Source organism: Hyaena hyaena, unplaced genomic scaffold (genome assembly GCF_003009895.1).
Source record: "Hyaena hyaena isolate Hyena2069 unplaced genomic scaffold, ASM300989v1 scaffold_126, whole genome shotgun sequence".
Lineage (NCBI taxonomy): Eukaryota > Metazoa > Chordata > Mammalia > Carnivora > Hyaenidae > Hyaena > Hyaena hyaena.
The window spans coordinates 1,014,138-1,033,975 of NW_024080759.1; the positions used below are offsets into that span (position 1 = coordinate 1,014,138).

General features: G+C 36.0%; 1 protein-coding gene across 2 annotated transcripts in view; it reads left to right on the forward strand.

The window, feature by feature from the left end:
- The window catches only part of LOC120235303 (lymphocyte antigen 75), a 144,975-nt gene that overhangs the window by 45,104 nt on the left and 80,033 nt on the right, over positions 1-19,838 (forward strand). For both annotated transcript variants that reach the window (XM_039237534.1, XM_039237533.1), the window contains exons 14-18: positions 8,986-9,067; positions 10,241-10,309; positions 13,289-13,403; positions 18,772-18,807; positions 19,191-19,366. In XM_039237534.1, the coding sequence (XP_039093465.1) occupies positions 8,986-9,067; positions 10,241-10,309; positions 13,289-13,403; positions 18,772-18,807; positions 19,191-19,366 (478 nt within the window). The remainder of the gene's footprint in view (positions 1-8,985; positions 9,068-10,240; positions 10,310-13,288; positions 13,404-18,771; positions 18,808-19,190; positions 19,367-19,838) is intronic.

The window sequence follows — 19,838 nt, forward strand, 5'->3', positions numbered from 1 at the left end:
GAAGTTATAGCAGTCAAAAACCATTACACATTTTAAAATAATAGCATCAAAATATATAAAGCAAAAATATTAATTATATTAGTGAAATTGTCCAGTAAATAACAGTAATGGAAGACATTAACCTTTGTCTCATTCATCAACAAATGAGACAGACAAAAAAGAAATAATATAGAACATATGAAAGTATAATTAAGGTTGATTTAATAATATCCTCTTTGTTCATATAGTACAAAGTCTATGTATACTTTCTCTTTAAGCTCTTTGACTGTATCACTTACAATAATTGATCTATTAGGCTAAAAAGAAAACCTAAAATTACTAAGCAATGAAATTATACAGGTAAATAAAGAGTGAAGTCAAACCCTATGCACTTACAAATTCAATGTTTTTATGTAACTTTTGTGGCAAAAAAGTAAAAACTATATAGATGATAATGACAACACTCATTCTGAAATTTATGGGATAGACCCAACGCTATAGTTGTAGGTACATTAATAGCTTTAAGAGCTTTAAGTATTGGGGTGCCTGGGCAGCTCAGTTGGTTGAGTGTCTGACTCTTGATTTCAGCTCAGGCTGTGAGATTTAGCCCTGTGTCAAGCTCCGTGGCAGGCTCTGCATCAGGCTTTGCTCTGAGTGTGTAGTCTGCTTGAGATTCTCTCCCTCTCCCTTTTCCCCTGTTTGCATTCTCTCTCTAAAATTTAAAAACAGAGAGAGAGAAAGAATTTTATTTATTTTTTTAAATCTCTATCAGATTTTTATTTTTAATTAATTTATTTTTTAATTTACATCCAAGTTAGCATACAGTGCAACAGTGATTTCAAGAATAGAGTCCTTAATGCCCCATACCCATTTAGCCCATCCAGCATAATCCCTCCAGCAACCTTCTGTTTGTTCTCCATATTTAAGAGTCTCTATGTTTCACCCCCCCCCCCGTTTTTATATTATTTTTGCTTCCCTTCCCTTATGTTCATCTGTTTTGTATCTTAAAGTCCTCATATGAGTGAAATCACATGATACTGGTCTTTCTCTGACTAATTTCGCTTAGCATAATACCCTCTAGTTCCATCCACATACTTGCAAGTACTTTAATTATTAAACAAAAATAAAGAAAATGAACAATCACCTAAAAGTGAAAATAAATTTCAACATAAATACAAGGAAACCGTAAGAAAGAATAAAAAGAAAGAAAGAGAGAGAGAGAGACTGAGAGAGATTTAAAATGAAACCTTAGTAAGGGATTATAAAACTTATTTCATGGAGAAACTTTTAATTGGTAGGATTACTATGCACAGTTCTATGCAGTTACAAGTGAAATTGTTAAAATGAATAGTCTCTAGGGAAATAGAAATTAGTATACAATTGATTTGATAAGTAGAAACCAATAATCCAATAGCCATGAAAGAAATGGAAAAAGCTGACAAAGAATTTCTTCTATGAAAGAGATAGGAAGTATAATATATGGTTATATATGCGAATTTCTTTACATTTTAAGGAAGAGATCATTACCTTGTATTTTAGGAGTACACACAGAGCTTATATTCCATTACGTAGAAACTGATACAGGCATCAAGTTTATTTCACAAACTCATCTAATTCTGATATCAAAGCCTATCAACAAGAGCACAAGGAATTACAGACCAACCTCATGACTAGACTTAAAAAAAATAAATACTGGGACACCTGGGTGGCTGGCTCAGGAGGTTGGGCATCTCACTCATAATTTTGGCTCAGGTCATGATCAGTTGGTGGGTTTGAGCCTCACACTGGGCTCTGCACTGACAGTGCAGAACTTGCTTGGGATTCTCTCTCTCCCTCTCTCTTTGCCCTCTCTCTGCTCACATGCATGTGCACACTCTCTCGCTGTCTCTAAAAATAAATAAATAAACATAAAAAAAAAAAAAAAAGGAGAGAGAGGAGCCCCTGGGTGGTTCAAAGGGTTAAGCGTCCAACTTTGGCTCAGGTCATGATCTCATGGTTCATGAGTTCGAGCCCCACATTATGCTGTCTGTCAGTACGGAGCCTGCTCAGGATCTTCTGTCCTCCTTTCTCTCTACCCTTCCCCCCTCTCAAAAAAAAAAAAAAATATATATATATATATAAATATAAATAACATACCTTGACCAAGTAGGATTTCTTCCAAGAATACAAGGTTGGGTTAGTATTAGGAATTTTGTATATCAAGTCAACTATCAAATAAGCATCTTAACTGGTGCTGAAAATGTATCTGGTAAAATCCACTATATATTCCTGGTTTAATATGTCAAAATATCATAAAGTCAACATAAGTAACACACAAAGTCTTGTTAAAATAAGAATAGAAGGATAGTTCAACCAATAGCCATACCACATTTAATGATTAAACATTAAGTGCATATCTATAAATGTCAGAAAAAGGTAAAGATCCCTGTTATCATCACTATTGTTGATTTTATTTTGGACTTTATACCCTGTGCATTAAGATTTTTTAAAAAAGAACATTATCATATAATATAAGAAGAAAGATATACTAGTTACATTTAAAAGTAAACTACAAAATTACATCAAAGAAAGATACACATTGTTACCTCTGGAAGATAAGGTTCTGGGTGATTTAAAAAATATTTGAACATTTTCACATATTTTCCAGATTTGCATTAGCATACCCACTATTCTTGGGCACCTGGGTGGCTTAGTCGGTTAAGCATCCAACTTTGGCTCAGGTCAAGATCTCATTGTGAATTCGAGCCCCACATCAGGCTCTGTGCTTACAGCTCGGAGCCTGGAGCCTGCTTCAGATTCTGTGTCTCCCTCTTTCTCTGTCTCTCTCTCTCTCTCTGCCTCCTTCAAAAATAAATGTTAAAACACATTTTAAAAAACTAACAACAACAAAAACACACACTGTTGTGTTTTTCTCATTAAAGAAAGAAAGTTTCACTACAATGTGCTGGAAACCTGATGTAAAATACAATACATGTGTTCCATAAATACTCATTTATTAAACATCTGTTGTAGAAGTTCAGACATTCTGGACTTCATTTACTAGCACTAGAAATTAATATAGAAGATTTTATTGCACACTAACCTGAGCTAATTTGCATATATAAACTCTTAGTTTCCTTTTGGGGTTAGTGTTTCTGAGCTACTCCTCACAACCTTAAGAGTAGATTATGATGAATGCAGATTGAGACCAATTCTTTCCACATACATGAACATGTAGTAAACATTCATTGAAGCGGGTACAAAACATTTCATAGCATCTGTTTTGTCATCTTCCAACATCCCATCCGGTCTGTCCTAGGTGTTCCACCCACCATCTTACAAGGAAAGTTAATTTGAGGTAGATTTGACAATATTCTAGAGACAGGATTCTATTCCCTTTAATAGCTGGCATCAGGCAGGTCCAATCACTTGACCCAATGACTAGACATGGGACCATTTAGAGATCAAGCCCCAGATCCATTTCTTTAAAAAAAAAAAATTATTTACTTATTTTGAGAGATAGTGTGAGTAGGGGACGGGTAGAGGGTAGAGAGAGAAGGATAGAAAGAATCTCAAGCAGGCCAAACACTGTCAGCACAGAGCCCAACAGGAAGTTCAATCCCATAAACCATGAGATAATGACCTGAGCTGAAATTAAGGGTCAGAGGCTCAACTGACTGAGCCACCAAGGCTCCCCAAGCCCCAGACCCATTCGTAATGGTACTGGCTACCAGCCTCACCAAAAAATAATAACCTTTCATGAAGGGTGAGAGTATCCCTAAATATTTTAGCTATTCCCCGTATCTTAAATAAGTTCAATTTCACCAATGAGAGCCCATTTCTAACATCATGCTGGTGAACAACTTCTAATTTTGCTGATATACACTCATTTCTGATATTAACCCTGCCAATAACCAAAACCTCAGGTGTAGCTTCAGATAACACACATTGTTGTAGTGGCCACCTCCGGATCGTACTCTAATACCCTGATGATCCTCCCTGAAGTGAGAATTTTGATCAGGGCAACTTACTGGCCTCTGTACCTCAAGCTTGACATATACAATATCATACTCTCTAGGCTAAAGTATCTTTAAAATAAAATATTGACATAAACAAATTGAATTTTGAATAACACCAAGAAGTTAGACACCTTTAACTGGAACAGAGAGCCATGGATAAGTATTAAGCAATGAGGTTGTAGATATTTATGAAAATCAATTGATGGAAAATGGAATAACATGTGATATAAGAGCTTCTAAATACAGAATAAATTATACTAAAAAACCCCCTAATATGTGAGAGAGAATTAAGGAATTTTTCATTTGTTTCTTTGTTTCTGATCACACTTGCTGCATTTCCTTTCAATTAAAAAATTAATACAAGTTCATTATGTAAGATTTGAGAAATATAAAAAAAACTGAAAAAATAAAAATCATCTCAATTCTGTTCTGTAAACAGAATTAGGATTAAATGCTGAGCACAGTTAACATTTAATGTAAATCCTTTCTACTTCCTTTTATTCTCATGCATATATTTCATTTTCCAAAGAATGTACAACAATCACTGTTTAATTTTTTTCTGACCTCAGAAATAATATATATTTAATTTAGAAAACAGAAAAGCACACACGCAAAAAACCACCATAAATCACCATAATCCTTTCGTTCACAGGGACCATATTTTATTTGTACTCTTAAGCCAACAGCTAATACATACCATATTTAGGCCGACTGTATTGCCTGCTTAATATATGCTCCATTAATAAAGAGATCATTTGCCCATACTATACTTAGAAAGATAACATATTCTAACTGTTACATGGTTACAATGTTGTAACCATGGCTTGAAAGGAAGGAAGGAAGTAAACCCATTTATATTAGAAAATGATTCTAAGGCTTACTCCTTGAACACCCTACTTTTTTATTGCAAGAATTGACCTTTTTCAGATGTCCATTGCTCAAATTGTGTATTGCATGCCAAAGAGTTAAGTCAGATTACTGCTATACTTTTCACAATCTAAGTTCCACATCTCTATTTGTATTTCAGTGGAAAGGATCCATGGTGCACCAAGTCATTAAGGCTCTAAGATCTTTGTAACTCTTAATGGCAGTCCACCAGGGAAAGCCACTGTAGAGCAAAAAATAGTTTTAGGATTAAAGGGGAAATCCTTGTTTGCAATACTGTTGCTGCTGTGTGTACTACCTCCTGTGATGTAGCATGAAAGGCTTTAGATATAAATCTAAGGTTTTGCAGACTAAGCACCCTCATCAAATAGTATTTATTGGGGTTTATAGCTGAGATACTGTTTTACTTAGAAAGTAGATGCAGCAGGAAATTTGACTGAGAATAGGAATTTTAACACAGATACACATATTAACTTTTCCTGCAATGTCTTCTTAACCTAATACCCGAAAAGCATATACTTAGTGCTTGTAGTAGAAGAAATTTATAAAGAGAGAGAGTTTTCCATTTGATTAAATTCTCCATTTATGATTCATTTTTTCCCTCAAATTTTCTTTTTTAATTTTTTTAAAGGTGTATTTATTTTTGAGAGAGAGAGCGAGAGAGAGAGCATGAGCAGGGGAGGGGCAGAAAGAAAGGGAGACACAAAATCCAAAACAGGCTCCAGGCTCCAAGCTGTCAGTACAGAGCCTGAAGCAGGGCTCGAACTCATGAATTGGGAGATCATGACCTGAGCCAAAGCTGAATGCTCAAGTGCTCAACTGACTAGGCCACCCAGGTGCCCCTCCCTCAAATTTTTGAAATCCACTTTAGAGGTATGCAATGACTAATGTGATTTCCAATTTCTTCTTCTCCTTATCTGCCTACAGATAAACCAGGTCAAACTAGGGATAAGTTACAATTGAGGAAGTATGTTCTACCTTTTACCACACATGGGGAAAAAATTAGGTAGTATATTCTATATTTTTAACACTCGAATGAATCTCTTGAAGTGGTAGCTGAACACTATAAACATCTGGGTTGAAATGAAGTTCAATCTCAGAAAGTTGTGAATATTAAAAATTTTGGACAATGAGGCAAATTGTGTTTTTTAGGAAACTGTTTTCTGAGATGCTACCGAGGAAGCAAAAATGAGGTTGAAAGAAGAGGTTTCAAAGTGGGAGGAGAAGGGGCTGAGAGAGGACTGGGTGAAAAGGTTAGAGATAAGATGTCTAATGAGGCATTCTGTGGGAGCTGACTATAAAGTAAGTGCAGGTGACAAATGATCTTTGACCATCTTCCTGGTTACACTGTTGATTGTGAAAAGAAGATAGAATATCTAAGGTTTACTTGAGGGAAACACAAAATTTTGCACAAATTCCCCAGACTCAAATATATTATGTGCAAAAATTTGAAAGAAATAAAGTCACTTCTTCAAGTAAATAACAAGGAAGCAAATGACCTCTCTTTATATTACTTATCTGACTTTAATTATACTCTATATGGCAATTACCTAGTCTCTGTGGTTTAGAAATTCAACAGTTGGTAGGGGTGGCTCTGTCGGTTAAGCATCTGACTCTTGATATTCAGCTCAGGGGTTCAGGTTATGATTTCATGATTCATGGGATCGAACCCCCACCCCCACCCCCTGGCTCGCCCCCTGTTGGGCTCTGCTAACAGCATGGAGCCTGCTTGGGATTCTCTCTCTCCCTATCTCTCTGCCCCTCCCTTGCTCTTTCTCTCTCTTTTTTTCCCCAAAATAAATAAACTTTAAAAAAAGAAATCCAACTGTCGAGATTATGATAAATTTGGAAGCCTATTAGAAAGCTCTGAATAGTTGAAGACACAACTGCAGGTTCTTCTTATAGTTGCTGAATTCAAATGGGACTTAATTGTCTCCACCGAAGGACACAAAACCAATATAAAAACAGGGAGGGTAACAAAGCACAAGAGACTCTTAAATATAGAGAACAAACTGAGGATTGCTAGAAGGGTGCTGGGTGGGGGTATAGGCTAAATGGGTGAAGAACATTAGGGAGGGCACTTGTTAGGATGAGCACTGGATGTTATATGTAAGTAATGAATCATTAAAATCTATACCTGAAATCATTATTACACTATATGTTAACTAACTTGGATATAAGTTTTAAAAAATAAAAACAAAGTATGAGGGAATATTGAATAAAAGAAAGAGGTAAAGAAAATCAATTATTTTATTAAAAAGTGAGAAATTACTTTTAAAATAGTTTGCTCTAGGCTTGATTCACTAGCAAATTTTTGAAATTCAGATTTACACTTTTTAGCTATACATTTCATATATTCAATATATTCTATTGGGCTTGAGAGTGAGGATTAATTTTATATTTGGATCCTATCCCTTCTCTAATATGTGTTATATTTATATGCATATAACATCTATATATATTGTTATGCATATATAACATACACTTATATGTGCTGATCATATATACTGCAGTCAGAATGTTAAATTATAAGGAAAGTAACCAAAATCACCAAAAAATATTTATATATATGTTTGGATTGTAATCTATTTATTAAGGTTTAAAAAGTATAACATACTTTAGATAATATTTTCAAGTGGGGTTAGAGGTGAAGAAAATGTTTTTATGGTTTTATCACTTCTATTTATATTGTCAATATCTTCCTAGCCAGAAAATAAGTTTAACTGAGGAAAAGGGATATTTACAATATATGTCCCTGCTTCTATACATTATTGTATATATCTTCTTGGAATGCCTCTCTTTTCTCTTCTCAGTCAATTGTAATATTGGTACATACTAAACACTCAGATTATGACTCAAAAGAAATGTTAGCCATCCTTTGAAGACTATCTTTTGTTCTACTAACCACACAAACTGTTTTGTGACTTCCTGAAGTCCACGGTGACCTTCTTTTTCTGAACTCACATAATACTTAAAATTTATACAAATTTTATATCACTTGATATCTTTCCAAATAGTCATTATTTTCTTTGTTCATGTATATCTCATCTTCCTGACTAGTTCTATGCCATTTGAGGATAGATATTAGGTTTTGTACTTCTCTATGTCACCATGGAACTTAGCTCAAAGCCTTGTAAATAGAAGTATAATAGTTATGAGTGTTAAATATAACCATTTAAATGACTGTTTAATTATATTGCTCTGGTATAACCCATGAAGTTTGCCATTTAGAAGACACTTATAATTAATCTTTTAAAAAAGAAAGTGGGGGTGGGGGGGCACCTAGCTAGCTCAGACAGTAGAGCATGCAACTCTTGATCTCAGGGTTGTAAGTCTAAGTCCCCTGTTGGGTGTCTAGATTACATAAAAAAAAAATCTTTGAAAAAGGGGGCACCTGGATGGCTCTAAGTTAAGCATCCAACTTCAGCTCAGGTCATGATAGCACAACTCATGAGTTTAAGTCCTACATTGGGCTCTGTGCTAACAGCTCAGAACCTGGACCCTGCTTCAGATTCTGTGTCTCCCTCTCTCTCTGCCCTTCCCCTGCTCATGTTCTGTCTCAGTCTCTCTCAAATGTTTTTTTAAAAAAAACATTTTTTTAAAATCATTGAAAAAAAACAAGATATTTATACTTGTTTACTCTAAGCTTAATGGGCGGTGGGAATTAAATGTTTTTTAATCTTGATCTTGTTTAATAAAAATTTAACCATGTGTTTTGTGCTACATTTGAAAACAAGATATTTAAATATGTTGTAGATAAACACTGTAAGAAAATGCTATTACTATCTTTGACTGTATCTGAAAACATTATCTAATACTGAAGCTCTCCAGTAAAAGTTTTGGAATAATCATGCACCTTTTTTCCCTCTTTAGTTCAAAGTGGAATGTTTTTACCTTTTATATGAAAATCATAACTTAAAATTTAGTTTTAAGAAGTAGCGTACTTTTCCTAGATTTAGGATTTAGTTTTATTTCAAAAGATGTCTTTATAGAGCTTGAAATGGTGCTTTTCAATTAGTGATAAGACAAACTTATATGTCTTAAGTATTTTAGACATGTGAATACTAAATATTTTTGCCAAATCTGTACTCAAATTGTTTTTTAATACTTTCTTTTTACATAGTAACCACCGTTGGCTATGGATTGGTTTAAATAAAAGGAGCCCAGATTTACAAGGATCCTGGGAGTGGAGTGATCATACACCAGTAAGTTTAAACTTTCTTGTTTGGGATAATATAAAGGGATCATTTGTTTCAATATCAAGTGAATTGATTGTTAAATAATACATCCACATACCATACAAGTGTTAAAATTATGAAGAAGTATCTTTATTGAAATAGAAATCCTTTCACATATAGGAAGCAAGGGGAAAAATTACTAATCGCATTTTTATTTTAAAAAATAACCGTATACAGGCACCTGAGTGGCTCAGTTGGTTAAGTGCCCCAGCTCTTGATTTTGGCTCAGGTCATGATCTCGTGGTTCATGAGATCTAGCCCCAGTTGAGGCTTCGCACTGACAGCTCAGAGCCCACTTGGGATTCTCTCCCCTGACCTCTCTCTACCCCTCTCCCATTAATACTTTCTCTCTCTCTCTCAAAATAAATAAATAAACTTAAACATTTTTAAATTAAAAAATAACCATGTAGTTTCCCTATAGTCCAAAAAATATGGACACATAGATATAGTGGTCATCTTTGGAAATTAAAGGTTTTTTTTCTTTTTCTTTGTGCTTTTTATGTCCTATTTTTCACAATGAGAAGCTTCTATTTTTATTATCTAAAATATTTCAGTCATGTGAAAAAGAATATGTCTTTGTTGGGGGAAATAATTTGTTTGGGGAAACCTTAAAAAGACCTTATGTGCTATTTCAAATGTTTATATTATCTTAAAGAGAGGTTTTAGGTAACATTTATACGAGCAAATTATTCTCAAATTTATTGAATATTTACTCCACATTACCATTGTGTCAATTCACTGTATATTCTTTCCAAACACAAAATTCCTTGATTTTCAGTTTTAAGTGGGAGCATATCTGAAATTAGTTAATTGAATAACTAGCATTTCAACAGATGCCCAAAAAAAAAGGTCTTTTGTAAACTCCTGATTCTCTGTGATTCTAGCTGCAAACTTAATACACTGTTAACCTCCACTTCTGTAACTGTAGCTTCCTTTGTTGGGAAACTGATGGCAGTACAATGTTTTCTAAGTCATCTCATGATTTAACATCCTAATATTAAAAAAGAGAGAGAGAGATGAAAAAGTTTTCCTTCCATGGCATGTGAATGTGTTTGAGTTATTAAAGCTTCCTAAATTACATCTAAATTGCAAATATTTATACATCAGTCTTAAGTTCTCAACTCTCTCTTGTTTTTTAAGGTGTCTACTATCATCATGGAAAATGAGTTTCAGCAGGATTATGATATCAGAGACTGTGCTGCTGTCAAGGTCGGTACAATGCTGGAAAATCTGCATATTAAAAATAAATTTGGCATTGTGTGCAGTCAGACAACAGATCCACAGAATGCCTTTTGTGTGTGGAGCATGATATTGGGTGCAGTGGGAGGTAAGAACCAAGCTACCTAACTTACACTTAATTTGAGAAGATAAAATTCATATTCAAGAAAAATGGCTTATTACTGTATAGTAATAGGCTCCAAGTGAGTGGGTTGAGACACATTAATGAAACTCAGAACAAGTGATTCCTGTGGCCTGTTTCCAGAAAGAGCTGGGACTTGAACTGTGCTTTTGTACAGGCAGGATAAGGAAGCCTTTCCAATGGGGGATGGCATGAGGATGTGGCATAAAATAAAGTGAGCACTGAAGGAAGAGGCTAAGGCAGTGAGAACAGAATACCGAGAAGTTTTCTTTGGTGCTATGGTTGAAAACAAAGTTGGGGGCACGTCTGGGTGGCTCAGTTGGTTGAGTGTCTGACTCTTGATTTTGACTTAGGTCATGATCTCACAGTTTGTGAGATCAAGCCCCACAGTGGGCTCTGTGTTGACAGTGTGAAGCCTGCCTGGGATTCTCTCTCTCCCTCTCTCTATACCCTTTCCCTGTACTCAAGTGCACTCTCTCTCTGTTTCAAAAGAAAAGAGAAAAAAACAAAAGAAAGAAAGAAAGAAAGAAAGAAAGAAAGAAAGAAAGAAAGAAAGAAAGAAGGAAGGAAGGAAAGAAAGAAAGAAAAAAAGAAAGCAAAGTTGGGAAATTAGATTGATGGTAGACAAGAGCATTATTAAAGATTTTTTAAAAAATTTTTTTGTTTGTTTTATTTATTTTTGAGACAGAAAGAGACAGAGCGCGAGTGGAGGAGGGGCAGAGAGAGAGGGAGACACAGAATCTAAAGCAGGCTCCAAGCTCCAAGCTGTCAGCACAGAACCCGATGTGGGGCCCAAACCCACGAACCATGAGATCATGACCTGAGCAAAGTCGGACGCCCAACCGACTGAGCCACCCAGGCATCCCAAAGATTTTTGACATGAACCAAGGAGGGCAAAGAAGATTCATCTCAAGTCAGATTTCAAGATGCAGCAGATAGGATCAGAAGATAATAAAAGATCAGTTAAGCATCTTCCTTTGCAAAGTTCATTCATTTATTGATTCCATTAATAATAGATCAAGCATTCTGTGATGCTCTGGGGGATACAACAAAGACAAGGTGTAAAACAGTTGTTGTCTTCACAGAACTTAAGACCAGTAGGAGATAAGTAAACAAGCGATTACAGGAGCTGTGACAGGTGAAGTATGTTTTATGCAAAAGCAAAAAGTAATGGTGGGAGATGATGATGATTGACAGCGGTAATAGTGATGATGGTGGCAGCAGCTAATACTTGTGGATTCATGAGCTAGGCACAGCACTAGGCATGTCACACTTATTGCACTTAATACTTACGTGAACTTGTGAGGTAAGTACTATTACCATATTAATCTTATGAGGAAGAAATTGAGTTCTGAGTAAGTATACATGATTATAGAACTGAAATTTAACTTCCCGTGTCTGGATTGACCCTGCTGTATGACTAGGCATTTATAGAAACAGTCAGAAAGGGTACTTGTTTATGGAGAGAATACTACATTTTAGTTTAGATATTTTGAATTCAAACTAGTAGCAAGAATTATTCTATAGTAAGTTGAAATTAAGAGGCTGGAGTTGAAGGAAAAATGTATATTAAAAAGTACAAAGGGCTGGCGTGCCTGCGTGGCTCAGTTGGTTAGGCCTCTGACTTCAGCTCAGGTCATGATCATGCAGTTCGTGGGTTTGAGCCCTGCGTCAGGCTCTGTGCTGACATCTCAGAGCCTGGGGCTTGCTTTGAATTCTGTTTCTCCCTCTCTCTCTCTATCCCTCCCCGTTCACACTGTCTCTCAAAAATAAACATTAAAAAAAATTTTTTTTAAAGTACAAAGGGCCAAAAGTGGATTGAGGGGAATCACCAACACATAAAGTACAAGATGAGGAAGTAGGAGACCTACAGATTATATCTTTGCTATGCAAGCCCAAGAAAAAGATTCAAGAAGATGATTGTAGAAGTGCTGCAGGAAAGTTGAGAAAGGAACTCAGAAGGCCATTGGAAAACACTATTTTCAAAGTAACTGTTCTAGCAATAAACTGTATAGTATCATGACATTTTTATAGAATTCTCAGTTTAACACATAAGAAGATAAAAACTTCAGAGAAGCTCATAAAGTTTCCAGAACACTATGTTATGGAAGTAGAATTCCTATGTGTGAAGAGATTCAAAAATCTACCAAAGAACTAAATGAGACAGCCGCTGATGCTTCCTGTGTCAGGAACACGGCCAGCCAGGGCTGTGGTCTAGAAGGAGATTCTCACCTAACCTGCCACAGTACCCACCAGAATCTTGGCCATAAGAGAAAACAGTCCAAAAAGTGGTGGCAGTTCCTCTCAGGTCATGCCCTCTCCTTTCCTTTCTTCTCTGCTTGCTGGCTGGGGTTTGTAGAGAGCTATCTGGGATCACACAGAGGGAGCTAACATCCTGGCAGTGTAGAGCAACAGCACAGCACGCACCTAGGACCATGATGTCAGCCTCTAACGTCATGTTTTCACAGGTCTGCTTTCATCACAGTCTGCTATTTGGAAGCCATGGAAGTAAATATTTTCTGGCTTGACCTTTCTCTAATTTAAAGGTGCAACCTACAATTTTGTATCAACAAGAACAGAAAAAAAGCGCAATAATTTATATTTTGGACATAAACATGACCTTATTATAAACATGACCTTATTTCCTTTATCAACTTCTTTGAAGGTTCTTGATTAGGCTATTAACTGTTTAAACACTGTGTTCATTCATTAAACAAATATCTTGGGTTCTAGAGCTAAAATAAATTAAAGACTAGAGGGCCTAAAGTTTAGTGTTTTATAAAGCTGCATTGACTTCAAAATAGTCTGCAATTCTCTTCCTCCTTTAGGGCACCCACAGGCCAGGACGAAGAAGCTGGTATTTTTATAATGACAGAGACTTTATTCACTTAAGACCTTTTGCTTGTGAGACAAAACTTGAATGGGTATGCCAGATTCCAAAAGGTAAGTGGTAGTTATTTCTTTTCACAGTCTTCTCATGTAAACATTGTAAATGCTGAGACTGAAGTGACTAAGAGAGCATTTTAGTCTGTAATCATAATTTTTAAAAGCCTATAAAGGTATAGTTAATATATTAAGCTCCATCCTGCCAGACTCCTACCCTGAGTACAAGGCTGGCTTATTGAGATTAGACAGTACCTTCCTCTTTGATCATGGAAGAATGTGTAGAAGATAAAATTTAAGATGGACTTAGAGAGATTAAATTTGGGAATGAAAGATTAGCTCAACAAAAAGAAGATACATAATGGAGGGAATTATTTCAATTTTTATTTTGATGCAAAATGAAGATAAACTTGAGAAGAAGGAGGCAAGAGTCAAGAAATCAAACTTTACCAGGTCTCTATAACATGTAGAAGCACTTTGCACTCAACTCCAACACTGCTAATAGTTAATGGAATTCAAATTCAAATCCAGGAAACCAGTTGGCTTGATACTAGAGACTTTGGTGACAAAAAGGAGAGAAGGGAGAATAAAGAGATACCTTTTTATTTAGATTGTTACAAGGAAAATGTTAAAGAAATACTAAGGAAAGTGTTAAGAAGATTTTTTTTTTCTTAATGTTTTATTTATTTCTAGGAGAGAGAGAGAGAGAGAGAGACATCGTGAGCAGGGGAGGGTCAGAGAGAGAGGGAGTCACAGACTGAAACAGGCTCCAAGCTCTGAGCTGGCAGTCAGCACAGAGCCCGACGCGGGGCTCAAACCCACAAACCGCGAGATCATGACCTAAGCGAAAGTCGGACGCTTAACCGACTAAGCCACCCAGGCGCCCCACGGAAAGTGTTAAGAAGATTTTAAACACCTGAATTATTTTTTAATAATTAAAAAATAGTTTTAAATAATTTTATTGGATATATTAAATTAATTAGTGGTAAATGCACAGAAAGCTCAAAAGGAAATTTCTGAACTGAATGTAAATCATTGGAACTAAAAGTAGATCCTCTTCTAAGCTCTCAGAGAACCCAGAGTCTTCCTTCATGCAACTACTTATTAGAAGAATGTTCTTTTTCCATAAGAAAGCCACCATATTGCCTTTAAAAGAACTTCAGACATGATATCCAGTACAGTAACTGGAAAGTCTCTTTCGCAAAGAAAACTGGAAGGCTATTAATAAACTGTGTGTGTGTTGAAAGGGTTTTTCCAAGAGAGAAATTATACCTGAGTTATTCCTGATTATTTGATTAAGACTGAAAAGGAACAAAGGGAAACCAATTTGGTTACCCTTTAAACAAGCAGAGAAGCACCTAACGTATATGGCAAATTTGGATAATTCTCTGGCTGGAAGCAAGAGTGGGGTGTTCCCATTAGTCTTTGGTATTTGCTAACATGCCAGTGTTGATGGCATGTCATTGTTGTCAGTGTTGATGTCATTACTCCCTCCAAACTGTGTCCTCACTGGTAGCTACTACCCCACCCCTGTGCCTCCTATTTGAGTGGTGGGGCAAACTCAAGAGTTCACACCAGCATAACTATAGAAATTACAAATCAGTAAATACAGGAAATATTATGAATAGCATGTAGTTGTCTTTTTGTCTTTTTATATATTTTGTATTTTAAGCAAAAAAGAAAGGAATTAATTAGCTTAGCGAACATAAATCAGTTAACTAAATAAATAAATTTTCTAAATAATTGTACCTCTGCTCTCCCTATGTAGAAACAAAATTTAAAAACTTAAAGAATTTCCTGTCTTAGCCTATTCACAGTTGTGTAAAGAAATCTGTGAAAACATATGCTATCTGTCTTTCTCTGCCTGACTTAATTCACTTAGCATAACACCCTCGAGTTCCATCCACATTGCTACAAATGGCAGGTTTCATTCTTTCTCATTGCCATGTAGTATTCCATTGTATAAATAAATCACATCTTCTTGATCCATTCGTCAGTTGATGGACATTTAGGCTCTTTTCATGATATGGCATGGAGGAGGGCACTTGTTGGGATGACCTCTGGGTATTATATGGAAACCAACTTGACAATAAACTAGGAAAGAAAGAAAGAAATAAACTAGGAAAGAAAGAAAGAAAGAAAGAAAGAAAGAAAGAAAGAAAGAAAGAAAGAAAGAAAGAAAAAAAAATAATAAACAAACTTGATTTCTTTCTATTATAAAAGAAAGAAATCTGTGATTGAGCCAGAAGTTTAAATGTTAGGTAAACTCCCCTTTGATAATCCTTAAATTCTAAGTTATAATGTGTCATATTCACCTACCTGTATACTTTCTTAGTTAGTAGAGCAACCCGAGTCTGCTCATCTGGATATTTCTGTATCAATCTGGTTTTCTTTTTTTTTTTTTTATGTTTTATTTATTTCTGAGAGAGAGAGAAACAGCATGAGCAGGGGAGGGTCAGAGAGAGAGGGAGACACAGAATGGGAAACAGACTCCAGGCTCTGAGCTGGCTGTCAGCACAGAACCCACACGGGGCTTGAACCTACAAACCATGAGATCATGACCTGGGCCAAAGTCAGCCATTTAACCGACTGAGCCAACCAGGCACCCCTTTTTCTGGTTTTCTTAAAGCAGTTTATAAACCTCAGTAGCCTAAGTCCCCATACCTTTCCTCTAGTTCCTGCCTTTTTTTTTTTTTTCAGAAAATTATCCTACCTCTTTTTTAAAAAGATTATTTATTTATTTTTATTTTGAGAGAGAAAGTGTGAGTTAGGGAGGAGCAGAGAGAGAGACACTCCCAAGCAGGCTTTTCACTGTCAGCATGAGCCCGATGTTGGGCTCAAACTCATAAACTGTGAGACCATGACCTGAGCCAAAGTCAGATGCTTAACTGACTGAGCTACCCAGGTGCTCCTGTCCTTTTTTAAATATTTATTTATTTATTTATTTTGAGTGAGAGAGTGAGTGAGCATGCAAGCACAAGCCACGGAGGGGCAGAGAGAGAAGGGGAGACAGAGAATCCCTCACAGGCTCCACCCTGTCAGTGCAGAGCCCACGCAGGGCTAAAATGCTGGAACTTCAAGATCATGACCTGAACTGAAATCAAGAGCTGGGCGCTTAACTAACTGAGCCACCTGGGTGCCCCTAGCTCTTGCCTTTTTTAAAAACGTGAGGGGTGCCCAGGCTCCGTCGGTTAAGCATCCGACTTTGGCTCAGGTCATGATCTCATGAGTTCGTGGGATTGAGCCCCATGTCGGGCTCTGTGCTGACAGCTAGCTCAGAGCCTGGAGCCTGTTTAGGATTCTGTATCTCCCTCTCTCTCTGACCCTCCCCTGCTCATGCTGTCTCTCTCTTTCTCTCTCTCAGAAATAAATAAAAACATTTTAAAAGGTGGAAGATTTATACAATGTGAAGAGAAACTAGAATACTTGGCTTTTTTATTACCTGATCCAATTATCTCTAATCAGTTCCCCCTTCTCTAAAAGAGATATTTTGACAACCTAAGAATTTTAAATAGCCATAGCCACTATAGATATATATAATTTTAAAATATCCTTTTTTAAATTGAGAAAATAGTATCAAAAATAAGACTTATACAAATGTCCTTAGTAAAATCATCTATAATGCCACTACCCAAACACAACTATTTTTATATATACTTCTTGATACCTTGCACACACATACATAATCTTGTGAAGAATAAAAACAAATTTACATTCTGCTTTTCTTGCCAATTTAAAGAAATTTCAAAGTTAGACATAGCTTCCCCCAAGATACAAATGAACAGAAATTTTTGACAAGATTACAAACAAGAAACTATGTATGTTTTTAACTGATTTGACTCACTGTTGATATAAATTATCCAATATGCAGAGAATTGTTTCACAGAGAGAAACCAAAGATGTTAGACACATAGATAGTCCTCTAAGTAGGGTCATCTGTTCATTAGGCCCAGATACTACAACAAAACTAAGAACAGCTATTTTGCTCTGTAATTTCTAAGATTCATCAAATTGTCTCTTTGCTTTGGAACCAGTATGACCTATGACTGACTCTTGATCTCAGGTCTTAATCTCAGGCTCATGAGTTCAAGCCCTGCATTGGGCTCCCAGCTGGGTGTGAAGCCTACTTAAAAAAAAAAGAAAAGAAAAGAAAAGAAAAAGGAGAAGGAGAAGAAGGAGAAGGAGAAGGAGAAGAAGAAGAAGAAGGAGAAGAAGAAGAAAGAAAAAGAAGAAGAGGAAGAAGAAGGAGGAGGAGGAGGAAGAGGAAGAGGAAGAGGAGGAGGAAGAGGAAGAGGAGGAGGAGGAGAAGAGAAAAGAAAGCAACTAGCATTCTTGGGGAGCTACTCTGCCCTGGAACTCTCTGAGTGCTTTAAAGGGGTGGTCTTTTTTTTTTTTTAATGTTTTATTTATTTCTGAGAGAGAGAGACAGCATGAGCAGGGGAGAGTCAGAGAGAGAGAGAGAGATACAGAATCTGAAGCAGGCTCCAGGCTCTAAGCTAGCTGTGAGCACAGAGCCCGACGCAGGACTTGAACCCAAGAACTGTGAGATCATGACCCGAGCCGAAGTCGGACTTTTAACCGACTGAGCCATCCAGGCGCCCCTGAAGGGACAGTCTTAAGCTGATTTTAACAGTCTTTGTGAGTATGGTAGCAGAGTCTTGGTTGTTTTGGGGTTTTGTTGTTGTTGTTTGTGTTTGTTTGTTTGTTTGTTTGTTTGTTTTTTGATAGAGAATTAAGGCTCAGGGAGTTAAACAGCTAATCCAAAGTTCCACAGCAGTGAAGGGTCTGAGGGCATTTGTACACTGACCCATTCAACTTCCAAGACCAAAATTCTTTATAACATACCATATTTTCTCTGCTTCCAACTAGGAATTCTGGGTGATTTTTATTATTTTTCTCCTAATTTTGTCTCTTGCCTTCTTAAAAAGTTCAGTACTGGATTACTGTACATTGTCTACAAGGATGTCCTGGAAGACAATGAACTCTACCAGCCCGGGTTTAGAGAACAATTACTCAAATTGCATTAGATAGAGAAGTAGTTCCTGAATAATCTCACCCTACAATGATTATCTTGGTGCTTATTCCTTAGTGCTTCTATGTAATATATATATAATATACTCATTTTCTTATTTATACTTTCTAATAATTGGCTGTATTTTATCCATCTAGTCTTCCTTTGTGACTTCGTGATAAAAATAGAGAACGGCTAGTAATACTTTAATAGTTAACAGATCTGCTTTTTTGATTGCCACTACAGCAGCTTTAGCTTAGGCCCCACAAAATTCAAACAGAAGCAATCATAATATGAAAGGTAATGATTTGGTAAGAAATGGTGTAACTTAGCAATTCTGCAAGTCTTCTTGATTAAAGGCACTTACTGACATTATCTGTAATTGGAAACTAATCTATTGCTTTCTTTCTTATATAGGCCTAACTCCAAAAACACCAGACTGGTACAATCCAGGTAAGTTAAGAAAACTGAAATTTAGCCAAAGCTGCCTTTACCTTCTCAATAATGTATTTAGTTAATTATTAAAGCCCAGGCCTAAGTGCCAGCTTCTCTATCATGTCTTCAATAGAGGTGAAGTATCTCCAGGCAGAGAAGGTGATTAGCTGTTGTGGAATGAGGCTTTGAGGCTGGGTTTGTGCTCCTCTGTGAGTACAGAATGGTGGCTGTGTCTTTCACTGGCTCAATAATCCTTGGTGCCTTGCAGACAGCACTGCCCTGGCCGGAGAGAGCCAAGAACCTATATAGATTACTATTTATAAATAGTTTTGAACATTAATTCATGTTTATAAGGCACATTTTGATTTGTGCATAATACTGATATTCTTCTTCTTCTTTAGAGCGTGCTGGAATTCATGGACCTCCGGTTGTAATTGAAGGGAGTGAATATTGGTTTGTTGCTGATCCTCACTTAAACTATGAAGAAGCTGTCCTGTACTGTGCTAGCAATCACAGCTCCCTGGCTACACTGACATCTTTTGCAGGAATAAAAGCCATCAGAAACAAAATAGCAAATGTAATTTGAGAAAATATATTTAAATTTGTTTTCTTATTTTCATTATTTATTCCATTAAAAATATTTCAGGAATCTTGCCAAAATCTACAAAAGTTAAATGTTCCTTTCAAGTAAAATTTGTCTAGCAACATCCAAATTCATCATTTCATGTTAGGAAAGTTAACACAATGTTTTAAAATATGCAAGATTAATTATAAATGTCAATTTATAAGATGAACATCAGTAGATAATATAAATTATTCTAATTCTGTTTTACTTTGTAGTAAAAGTTAACTTTATGGTTAAGTTGAGTTTCTGTTTCTTCTAATAGCTAACCTTGCAAAATACCTTTTGTGGGAAAAATAATTTGTATATTTTAAAATTTATAGTTAGTTGTAGTAGAACATTATATATACAATTAGCATCTGTCTATAATTACAGTGACCATATTTATATTTTTATATGAAAAATAGCATATAGTGAATATACAGAG